Source organism: Poecilia reticulata, chromosome 2 (assembly GCF_904066995.2).
Source record: "Poecilia reticulata chromosome 2, P_reticulata-male-v2, whole genome shotgun sequence".
NCBI lineage: Eukaryota > Metazoa > Chordata > Actinopteri > Cyprinodontiformes > Poeciliidae > Poecilia > Poecilia reticulata.
The window spans coordinates 11,271,286-11,283,990 of record NC_088831.1 but is presented as its reverse complement, the minus strand read 5'-3'; the positions used below and the strand labels follow the sequence as shown (position 1 = coordinate 11,283,990).

General features: G+C 40.8%; 1 protein-coding gene across 2 annotated transcripts in view; it reads right to left on the bottom strand.

Annotated features, from left to right (window-relative positions):
* LOC103476653 (vang-like protein 1) overlaps positions 1 to 12,325 on the bottom strand; it is a 39,802-nt gene extending 27,477 nt beyond the window's left edge. Inside the window, exons 1-2 of one of the 2 annotated variants that reach the window (XM_008429130.3) lie at positions 11,983 to 12,325; positions 3,170 to 3,440 (exon numbers count right to left, since the gene is read on the bottom strand). In XM_008429130.3, the coding sequence (XP_008427352.2) occupies positions 3,170 to 3,240 (71 nt within the window). In that variant the 5' untranslated portion in view covers positions 3,241 to 3,440; positions 11,983 to 12,325. Of the gene's footprint in view, positions 1 to 3,169; positions 3,441 to 9,842; positions 10,159 to 11,982 lie in introns of those variants that run through there. The other variant, XM_017307923.2, reaches the window with a different exon arrangement.
* Positions 12,326 to 12,705: the final 380 nt, after the last annotated feature.

Below are 12,705 nucleotides of genomic sequence, written 5' to 3'. Positions count from 1 at the left end.
CTCTCCACCTTTCCCACAGCCTCATCAGCAAGCAGCTGGCTGCTTTGGTTTGCTACCGTGCCGAGCTCCGGTTTGATTAATGGATTCTGACTTTTCGGCGTGGATCCCGGAAATGACTGTGACTTCTTGGAAAGGCTAAAGTGGAAAAATTAGAGAAGGGGCTTTGCGAGAGCTGGAAAAATCTGGCAAACTGGGGAAGAAGCATCACTTCCTCCACAATCCGAGGCCGACTCCTGAAATAGCGCGGCCAACCAGGATGACATGCCAGACTCTCTGTGGACCAAAATGTCCATCTCTTCTTCTCAGGCATTGCAACCGAGACACCTGTGAGCCAGAACCGGAGGGCAATACAATCATCTAAACTCATACATAAACCTGAATGGAAAACTTTGGAAATGATGTCACGTTCTCTCTTCTTTTTTTTTTTTAAAGAAGAGAGAAAACAACATTTAACATGTTTGAGTAAAACAACATTTAATTTTGTCTAATACCATCATCACAATCATCATCAAATATATTGATTGATGTTCCAATTATTATGAATCAAAGTCAGCTCTAAACAGGTGGTTTTTAGCCTTTATTCACATTAACTCAGTGTTTCCTGTTAGTTTGTTCCAGATTTGTGGTGCATAGAAGCTGAATGCTGCTTCACCATGTTTGGTTCTTCAGTGTAAGGATTTTAGAAATGGAATGATGTGCTCTATCGTCCTGGTTTTAGTCAGAACGCCAGCAGCAGCATTCTGGATCTGATTGATTTTTTAGCCAGACCTGTGAAGACACTGCTACAGTAATCAATGTAGCTAAAGATAAATACATGGATGTGGTTTATTGTGCTGAGAAATTAAGTCTTTTAATCCTAGAAATGTTCTTCAGGTGGTAGAAGACCAACTTTGTAACTGTCTTTATGTGTCCCTGAAGGTTCAGGTCAGATTTCAGACCTGGCCTTTAGTTTCCAGCTGTAATAACTAAAACCATGAGGTGATTGTAGATCGTTCCTTCAATTTTTTTTCTCTTCTGATTTGTACTAAGTATCTGTTCGGTGTTTGAATGTAGAGCTGTGTATCATCTGCGTAGTTATGGTAACTAATTTTATTTCTTGCTATAACCAGAGCTTGAAGGAGCATGTAGATATGAAATATAAGGGATGCCAGGATTGAACCATGTGGAACCCCTCATGTGACTTATCTGATCAGATGAAACGTTCCTAGTCCTTTAGTTAGAAGTAAAAGGTTTAAACTTCCAGTGTGATTAATTCAATTTGCTTCCAAACTAAAAATCAACCAACTGAAACATTTAGCTTTTAAAAACCGTGTCTCTTCCGCCTGCATGTGCTTTTACAGCTGCAGATGCATAAATTAGCCCCAGCTTCTCGGCTCCATCTCAGCGCTGAGTGCTGCTCTGTAAATTGGACTAATACCAATGAAATGAACTAATTTTCCACATGAGCAGCTGCTAATATGAGATGTTCGACTAACCAATCATTTAAACATTCACTACTGAAGGAGGGAAGGACTCCAAAAGCAAAAACCTAAATTAGCTTTGTAGCTTTTTTATAAATAAAAGGCTGTGGTTGTAAAAAGACAAACTATGGAAAAACTTTAACATCCAAAGGCACCAAAGAAAAAAAAGAGACAAAGCAGCTCGTATTTGTCAGGATCTGGCATCAGAGTAATTAGACAGCAGTGATCTGGCGTGTAAAGAGATTACCTTCAGAAGAACTATCAAAGGAAACAATCTAGGGTTTTCTTTATGAAATCAGGGGACAGCCGGTAATTTTGGCACAGGGAGGAAGAACAGAGGAGAGCGATGGAGCCTGGATGCAGGGCCCATATGCTGCTTTTCCAATTTTCAGGTGAGATTAATGTCACGTTTGGAGGAAAACTTGTATTTCGGGAGTGACACGCCTGCAACAAAGTTATTACGTTAACTAAAACTAACGCAATAATGAAAACTGAAATTTCATCTTCTATGCACCAAAAATCTGAAAACTGCAAAACAGCCGAAACACTGACTTCCTTTAAATCCAGACTCAAAACCCACCTGTTTAGATTTGCTTTTGAAACATGAATATTTGTATTTTTCTGTGTTTTTATGATTTGATTGACTAGAAAGTGACAACAAAGTAAAACAAAACTATATGAAAAACTCCAAACCACTACAACCCAAGCTGCCCTGCACTCTGTGCTGAACGGGGCGGGAGGAAGAGGAGGAAGAGGAGCTGCAGACGACATGAGAGGCAACAGGTGGCAGCAGGAGAGGGAGAGAAGCAGGGCGGCATGTGACAGACAATCCAGCAGCGCAGTCAGTCAGTGAGGCCTCCTCAGCACCTGTCCTCCCCCCACCAAACCTGTCAACCACGTCCATTTGGGTTCTGACAGACTGATGTCCCCCATGGGATTATGGGTCTGCAGAGACGCGAGAGAGGAGAAGTAGAAACTCTGGCTGATTGATCATCAAGAACTTCTTGGTTTTATTCTTGACTGGTTGGTCCGATTAGTTATTACACTACAAAAACACTAAATCTTACCAAGTATTTTTTTATCTTAGTGCACTTGAAATAAGACAGAACTGACTTACAAATAACTTTCCAGCAAGATATAGGAGTCTGTGATAAGTAAATAACTTCTTAATATTGATGAAAAACTACTAGTTCCTTTTGCAGGTTATTTCTCCAATAACATGGGGAACATGACTTGCTAAAAGTGAAATAATCTGCCAATGGAACAAGTATTTTATTGAGTTAAAAGAAGCTCATATATATTGTAAGTCAGTTTTGCAAAATAGCAACGCTGAGTTTCTGAGAACAAGGAGGGAAGATAGAAAGAACCAAAGGATTATATGAAGAACTGAAATAAAGACAAGGAAAAAAGTGAGGAAAGAACGAAGGAACAATAACATCTGCAAATATAAACATTTTTCTATAAACTGTTTTGTTTTCCATTAACCAGACCTGGAAACTGCAAACCAAATTCCAGACTTTTCCAGGAGGAACCTGGTGGTTGTTTTATGTCCCAAACATCAACATGGCTGAAGAAATGTGGATTTTTTTCCCCCCTCATCAATAATAAATAATCACTTGTCAATGACATCAGTGCCGAATCAAAGCTGGGATTCATCAGTCCCAACTTCTCTGAAGGTTAAATAATTAACCAGCAGGATTTAGTCTTACCCGTGCCTGTGCGATCCCCGGGAGCGCCCGGAGTAATGGGAATAGCCGGAGTAGGTGGACTCCGTATCCATGGCAACGGAGGCCAGCCGGCTCCAGGCAATGCGGAGGCCGCTCCGCTCGACCGCTGGCAGACGCGGCGGAACCCGGCGCGCTTGTCTCGTTAAGCTCTGAGGCGATCGATCGGCCCGCTCAGGGGGCCGGCGGCGGAGAGCTGACAGCGGCGGTCAGGCTGGAAAGCGACCCTGCGGGCGCCCGCTGCGGAAACATCAACCTGCAGAGAGGGAAAACCAGGATGAGGGAAATTTCAATTCACAACGCGAAAAGAATCCGTCAGAGACTAAGGGAGGCGAGGAGGAGGAAACGGCGTCCGACGGGAGTAAAGATGAAATCAAGCATTCGACTCACATCCGTCCACATCACGCCTGTTTATTCCCCCTCATGCAAAACGCTCAGATGTTGCTCTGCAGCTGCATTGTCAATCAGCGTTTCCTGTTCTGACAGAAATGTTACAGCAGCTCTAAACAGGTTCCCCTCCAGCTGAGCACTTCAGATAAAATAAACACTTCAGTCCTGAAGAGAAAAGAAAAGTTCCTCCAATTCATGCAAATGAAGACGATCAGGATAAATGGAGAACTGTACGCAACATCTAAGGCACAACTTCACTGCAGCAACTCTATCAAGTCTATATTCTAGATATGAAGCACACGTTGTTTTCTGCGCTGTTCTTCCCCGTTTGTTTGAAACCACGAGTGGTTGCACACTGCAGCAGCCTGCATTCATTGACTGTCTTGTTGACTAACATCAACCACCATCATCAATCTGCAACGACAGCTGGACAAGGCGACTCCTGTCCAGTTGGCTGAACCAAGAACTACCAACGGAAATGACACAAAAACCTCTGAAGACAAGAGGCGACACAAAATGCTAACAAAAATGCTGTGGTGTCCAAATTTAGCAGTGGTAAGATTTCCCTTTTGTCTTTGGTAAAACACCACGACCCATTTCTCCTGCTAGCGCTGAACTCTCACATTAGTTTAGGTTCTGCTGACCCAGAATGTCCTGCATTGTAATTAACTTCCTGCTTTTGGAGCGGCCTCCGGTCCGCTTCCATTCACATTCGAACTGCACCAGAGTTCACTTTAAACGAACCGAAACCGAGTTTTCACATCAGTTCGATTGTGAATTCATACGTCCACAAACAAACAAGACTTTGTTGACAAACAGACGAGAGTTTGACTGATGTGAAGGCATCCTATGAGTAAAAGCTGAATCAGTGCTAAGAAACCAAACAATTTAAATCAACTTACCCAACACTGGAAAGAAACATTCAGGAAAAATTATGCTAGAGCCTTTGTTGTAGCAACAAAACACGTATCCAAATCATCTAAATCTCTAGCAAGTCAATAACTTGACAGCGGGATCTCCAGAAGCCCCATCCAAGCTTTGAACAACTCAGACTCAAAGCAAAACCTTAAACCTGTTCGACATAGTGTTCAAAACTACGTTAAGGTTGGTACAACAGGTTGGTAATTGAGTGCTCTGGTTTTGGTGCAATCAGAGGAAGTGGGTAAGCATGATTTGTAAATCGCTAAGATCAGCGTGAGAGCTGGGAAGAGCTGTTCGAGTGGCGCGTTTGGCTCAGGGTCAAATTTAACTGCATATTTCTGAGGGATGGCAAAGCGTGAGTCACAGATACCTTGAGGCATGCTTTGATGTAGTGAGGGCGCGGGACGCACATGTACACACATAATCACAGCCTCTCACTGCACTGAGGTAGTTAAAACCCAACCAAAATAAGAACCGAATGCAGTTTCTGCAGAGATACGCCTTCCTTCGCTGCACCCTGGAGTTAGCCCCACGATTAGTCCCAAAAACAAACCTTAATCGGTCAGTAGAGGTAGCATGGGTTAGGATTCTGATATTTGAGTCACTCTGTGAGCGTCGCTCTCATGGTTGTCACAGGGCTTTGAGGGTTGAGTAACTGCATACTGGGATCCTCGAACTTGTAAATCATTTTAACTACCTGATTCATGCTCACATGTTTAAAAATCCATCCCTAACTGGTTCGTAACAGAAAGTCTCACTGGGATCCCAGAGAGTCCTGCTCAGAGCTCCGTGCACTTCAAGATCAGTTTGGGTTCAGGGTGGGAAAAAAGGATAAGTCCAAAGAAAATATCTGGTTGTGATCTTAAGTTACTGGTAATTGGACTGAATTTAGATAGTCTTTCTCCAGTCATGCACTAGGTTTTGTCTAGTTTCAGTGCAAATATCTTAATGCACTTTGAATAAGACAAAACTAACTTACAAGTAACTTTTCAACAAGGTATAGAAACTTGTTTTAAATCAATAAATCTTCAAAAATGTTAAAAAAGTACTAATACTCGTGAAATAATCTGCCAGTAGAACTAGAACTTTAAAAAAAAACAATATTAGGGAATTATTTACTAAAAACAGCTCTTATATCTTGCTGAAAAGTTGCTTCTAAGTCCGTTCTGTCTTTTTTCAAGGGTACTAAGATATTTTCACTAGAGACTAAACAAAAATGTTTCGTAAGATTGTGTATTTGGAGTGTTTAGACCAATCAGGGCACTGTAGACCAGAGCTGCATTCACCCACTCACACTCGAAGATGATTTCTTACACCAACATGCAGATTGGTAGTGCCATGAAATGGAGTTCGTCAAGCTGGAATTAAAACTACAACTTTTTAATTGCCAGATGAAAACTCTTCCCAGAGCCCACGGTTTGGTGTGAAAGTTTAAGGCAATCATCAAAGCAATTTCCAATATAAACACCTGATTTAATCCTTTTAAAAACAAGAACATGCCACTAAATGAAGGATTATTCAGGTTAAATGAGTGTAGGATCGTGTTTCAACAAGAGCAGTTGGCTCAAAAGCTGGTTCTGTATATGATAAATTTCCTGAGCTGACCCTCTCAGATGCTTCAACTCATTCTGCAAAGGCAACACAGAGAGATCTGGCTGTGAGCTTCACACTGAAGTGTAACAGGATACAGCAGAGCTCTCACATGTGGTCTGGTAAGTGGAACCACTTCAAGTTGGTGAATCGGGAGCTGAAAAGGGAATCTCCTTCTCCTGGAACCAACCCAGGCCCCCCGCTGAGCTGCAGGAGAGTAGCGCCAGCAGCGTGTAGCGCAGGGATGTCAAACTCAGTTTTAGTTTGGGACATATTAAAAATCTGAATGTTCTTAAAGGGCCAGTTGAATGTATTGATAAAACCCATTAATTGTTAAAATATTAATAAATAACTGTTTGCTTCAGCATTTGATTAAGTGTTTCTTTTCCCACTGACCAGGATTTTGTGATTTGTTGAAAAAGTGGAGGGAATTATTGATGCCATTTGGAGTCTAGAGGGCCACTTAAAAAGCTCTAATGGGCCAGATTTGGCCCCTGTGCCTTCAGTTTGACAGATGTGGTGTAGAGGAAAAGGAGACCATCAAAATGATTGGCCAGAGATCAAGCTTGAGAGATCCTGCTGGATCTTACTAGTTGATCCAGATATTATTGGGGATAGTATAGGTGGGGGAGTAAAATGGAGCAGATTTTTTGTTATTAAAAATGTTGAAACACACTTAATTACACCCTACTTTAATCACAACGTTAGGCTCAAGACTCTGGGTAAACTTCCTTCGGAGAAAATTTTCTCCCTCACCTTCAGAAAACCTTCCACTAACAGGAGGACAAGGAAATACTTTCATCTTGAGAGGGAAAACAACACCAGAGCCACGGGCTATCTGCTGTCAGCGACCGTTAACCAACAGTCCTGCACGGCTTTACTTTACAAATAAAAGCAGCTGGCAGGCTCCGATTAGAGCGGCTCAAGTGGATTCATGTAACTGCCTTCACCTCACACCTCAACATGCTGGCAAATTGTCATGAAACTTCAATCAAACAGAATTAGTCTGACTACTTTTACTGCTGCAGCGAGAGATAAGGATCTTCTCCGGCTTGTTCAAACCAACTGACCTGAAGATAAGTGGAGCTAGAGACTAATCCGTCTGATACCTGGAGGTAGTGAAACAACGACTTAGTGCACATGTTTCTAATTGTTACTTTTTTTCCTGTCCTGTGTCATATGTGAGATACTGTGGGGAAGTTTGTTAGACCTAATTATTAGAGAAATAACGAATCAGGATGTTTCAAATTGATAATCTGGTGACATTTGTCCCAAAAAAAGACAAAAAAAAAAACAAAACAGCGGAATGTGGAAATTAGGACTGAAACGATTAATCATGATTAATCGATCAATGAATTAATTGTCAATTAGTTTAGCAATCAATTAATCATTAATAGAAGAATAATTAAAGACTTAAAAAATTGCTATTTACAGAGCAGCAATTAAGCCAAAACAGTGCAAAGATAATACAACCATTTGTTTCTTTAGCTGCAGAAGAACCTGTTGCTACAACTGATCAAAGAATGCTGTGTTATTGCATTTTAGGTTATAAAATCTTTATTTACTTATTTAAAAAATGAATTGAATTATTTGTTTATTTGCATCTTTTTATATATTTATAATCTTGCAGAAAAAGTTAGGTGGTTCAATGAAAAATCTGCAGAATTTGTCAATTCTTTTATTCAATTAATCAATTAATCGTCAGAATAATCGATTAATGAAATAATTGTTTGACGCAGCCCTACTGGAGACGTCTATCAAACAAAATGGAGCAGCTTTATGGTGTGTTTGGATTTAAATAAATCTTAAACAGATCTTGAGAAGTGATGCAACAAAGGAGCATTAAAACTGACTTTTAACACAAATCTTTCCAGCATTTTTTCATAATTTTTACATTCAAAAGAAAGTGAAGAGTTTCTAAAGTGATTTTTAGTGTTGGACCAATTTCTTGTTAGGTGATTTTTGGTTGAATTGCTCTTTACGACAGGCTCAAGCTGTAAACTCTCAGGAATGAAGAACCGGTTTGATCTTCCTGTAAAGAAACCTCCAATTATGACTTTTTTATTCTTTCGCAACAAATTACAGCTGAACCTTTAACTCCTGAAGAACGCTGTTTTGTTTCTTCAAATCAAAATCAAATAAGACAAAAGCAGCAATATGAACCAAGAAAATATTCAAACTCAAACATCCTTGTTATTTTAAATGTGTCTGGTGACACTCCAGACTGAGATGATTGGGACTAATTTACGAGGCTGACCTTTCCAAAGTCGTTCCAGGAAAACACCTGGAGGCACATGGCTCGGTCACACCCTGCTGGACTTACTGACCCACACTCCCTAAAAGCAGCGATGAACTTTTACAGGCTGGACGGGAGACGCAGCGCTCACCCTGCAGTGCAGGTCAGATGTTCAGGAGTTACTGAACCATGGAGGTTGACCCGGTCCTAAACCTCTGAAGGCGCACACTCTGAATGTGGAGGAGTCACCGAAAGGACAGGAAGAGCTCCTCCGGTTTTCTGGTGTACAGTGGCAAATTAGGAGTCCAATGAACCAGATGAGAGCCACTCACCCAGTCAAAGAAAAGACACGATGATGGATCATTCTGGACCAGGAAAAGGTTAACAACTGGGAATCTGTGTGATCGACCCACATAAAGTTGTGCAAGATTATGAGGTGCCGCCAACTGAGAGACAAAAAGTGTCAAAGTCTGAGATTACTTAAAACTAAATAGGAAAAATAAAACTAAATTGGCGTTTCACAACAGCATGTCCTTGAACGCCTCAAAGGGAAACATCCAATATGCATCAAGCTAACACAGATCAGACTTTATTCGAATGCGACCCAGACCACTTGGATATCCAATACATATCCGATCTCCTCAAATGTGACCTGAATCTGAACGTCCAGGTCGCATTCATCCGACCTGAAAGTCATTGATATTTGATAAATGTCCCTACTCCAGATGCAGGAAGAAAAACAACCATAACAGACTATAATGAAGATTAAGTTGTTAATATGATGGCTGCAGTTGGACAACAACTTCAAAATCGTAAGCTGTGCTCCACAGTTAGCAACCATGTTTACTTATGCTAACACTGAGCGCTACTTCTTTTTTATGGCGGCTGGCAAAACACTGAGCTCTCTATGTGTGACAATACTGCACATGCATAACACTTTCAGCTCACACTGGAGAACCAAAATCCAAACTAAAAAAATACAATTTGACAAAAAATCGGAAATGGGTCACTTGAGGCTGCAGTGTGAACTTTGCCTTAGTTGATTCCATCAGCCTTGCTTGAGAGGTTGAGCGGCAAAAGCCTTTCCTCTGCCTTCATCTCCCAGAATGCTGTGCGGTTCAGGTTTGGAGTTCAGTGAAATTATTGAAAGTTCCATCGGATGTATGATTTATTAATATTGAGTCTATAAAACAACTCTCAGATCAAATGCAGTTTCTAGTTGTGGGAAGCTGTTAAAATGCCAAAATGATTGAAAAATCTCTCCTGTAGTTATTGACTGGCATAATAATTAGGACCTAATGTGAGAAAAGATTCTACTCTAATCTCCCAGCATGCAGTTCATTTGCCCGCCTCAGTGACAGCTCTCCCTCTCACCTCCTGCCCCCATAACACCCTCATATCGCTGCCTCTATTATCGCACCGATAACACATCTCCTCACGCTGTAACAGGACACAACCAGCACATGCAAAACAACACCTTCAATTGAGCGAATGGGGGCTACGGTGGGGATTGTAACTCACCAACGGCAGCGGTCACAAGACATGCCAGGACGAGTCACTGTGGAAGTCCTGACCCGGTCACATGCTCTACGGGACGCTGAGGTAACGAAGGCCGCCGATTCTGTGGAATTCAATCAACATTCTCCAGTGTCACCGGATTAAAAGCTGGAGACGCCAAGCAGAGTAGGGGCTCACACTGGATACTCCGAATCCACATCTGACCAGTTAGGCCTGTTCTTTATCATGCACCTGTGCTAATGTTAATTACAGATCACTATCAACTCCTGTCTGCGGCGAGTAAAAGCCATGTCACGGCGACTCGATCCAAACCCGATGCTCCATTCACAGTCGGCCTCTACCTGTTGCATTTTTCAGCCGTTACTAGGCAACTAGTGAGTGCTGATCCTTGCTCAGAGGTCGGATGTTGATTACTGCATGAGCAAGTGTTTAAAAGAAAATGGCAAGGAGAATGTATTTACCTCTTTTCATAGCAAATATATTAAATTGCAACCAAAAGAAATTAAAGTCAAGAGCACTGAAAAGGCAGCATTGAATTGTGAAGTGCCAATCAAAATGAAGGGTCATCAGCTGATTTTCCAACTCAGTCCACACATTCATTCACTTTTATCAGATAACAAAAGCGTCTTCAAAGAATTTATTTTTAGCTTAAAAAAATTTGACAAAATCTAAGATTTACATTAATATTGCTAGGTTGACGAGTTATAAACTACACGTATACTTCTTCTGAAGGCCACTGGTTGTTCTGTATGCTACTTGAGGGTTTCAGAGTGAAAAGGGACTGAATATAAATGTCTGCCGCACTTGTAAGTATATGCAGAAATAAAACAGAAAATTCTACGTCACTTCCTTCCAATCATTTAGATCAGAGTAGTGTTTTTCTTTTTGAAATCTTTGAGACTCAAGTTGTATGTGCTTTTATGTGATGGTTTCTTATTCATTAGGTCTGTGTGTGGTTTGTGAGACTAAACTGCAACATTTTGGATAATTTAGGTCAGTTGATGATTCACAAAGGAGAATAACTTCTCTACAGAGCACTAGCCCAGTAGTTAGGTTTGGATATCCTCTTCCCATTTATAAATGATTTAATATTTTAAAAACTACTTTACTTAGATTAAAATTAGATTTAGGAAGGGGTAAATACTTTCACAGATTTTAAGCTATACAAACTAGATGAGGACTCGATTAGTGACTTTTCTGCTACTTAGAAATAACACTTGTTGCATTACGCCTTATATTAACAAAATTATAACTAAATACACTGAGAATTTCACCATGTTGAGTAGTTATAAAGGTTACAAACAAATTATCGGTGAGTTATATGGATATTAGAGAGTTGAACCAACTGACCGGGGCAGGTTAACCCTGCTTTACCCTACCTGTGACCCGGTGGAGGGCGAACCTGTAGGCAGGAAACTCCCCGGTTTCACCGTGGCCTCCGGTACCCCTCCGCCTCCCCCACCGTCACCTCTCTCGTGGTTTCTCTCACCACAAACATGTCTTTTTCTTTATAACACATTTATAACACCAACTACAATTTTAAAAAATATTTTACATCACATTGTCGTGTTCAAATTGCTTTTACAGCTGGTTTTCGGAAACTAGGAGGTCTACATTGCGTTAGTTAGCGTCAACTCCGCCGCCGCAGGTTACAGTTTACAGCAGAGCTGCGGTGCACCAGCCGGGTTATGCGGATCCATTCAACCGTGGGAAGAAGCACTGTTCACTTTTCCTCTACTCTCGCAGTGTCAGTAACACTTTCTTCTCGATTTAAACGCTTGAAACCCGCATATGTGTTAGCAAGACATTCAACAATGTGTCTAAATGTGAATAAATACGGTTAATCGCCGCTGTCTGTGCGCTCTGCTCCAGTTTCAGGCGTTCACTTGAAGTTGAAAGCAATCCCTTTCATACAGGTAGGAAACACACCAAGGGCGTGTTCCTAAGTCTTTCCTTTCAAAACACGCAGAGCCTAAATTCACCCTAATGTTATGTTAGCACAAGCAGCTAGTCGAGCTAACCCACATTTTTTAAACGCGTTGGGAATTAACACAGGACATTTATAACACACAAGGCTGAGCTTCACACACATCTGCAGGAACACGCCTGACAGTAAATCAGCTGCTATAAAAACATAACTCACCCCTTATCGGCGGAGATATCATATCAGTGCCGTAGTTGGAAATTTATCCAGTGATTGTAAAAAATAGTTCGCGGTAAGGTACAGTAGGAAGCAGCCCGTGGTAACCAGGAATCACCCTGGCAGTCAGGAATTTCACAGGGGGCAGAGCTTCTCGGGAAGACAGGGGGTGGTGCAGTAACACAACATGACGGTAGGGGGCGTTTCACGTATACACCAACAGCTAATACCCTGAGATGGTTAATAACCAGTTACTTTTACTTAAGTAACTGTTTGGGAACAAATTACTTTACTTTCACTTGAGTAATTTTATTATGAAGTATCTCTACTCTTACTTGAGTAAAATTTCTGGACTTTCTACCCACTCTGGTGTATTTTTAACCAAAAATACACCAGACACAGAAAAACTTCAGCAGTTTTTGTTAAGATTGTATAAGTTTTATGTTTTATTTGCCTTATTTAGACTTTTTGTAATTATGTCATATAAATGAATTATTTAGACTTTGGTCTTTAAAATACCATAATTTCCACATAACTTTATATTTTGCTCCATCTGATTATGTAATTTTTAAACATTAAATGATTGATGTCTTGATCAGTAACTTCAGTAGCCTTTTTACCAAATACTTTTTATATTTTACTTGAGTAAAAATACGTTGACGTAGTACTACTCTTACATGAGTGTAATATTTGGGTACTTTGTCCACCTCTGATTTTTTTTTCTTA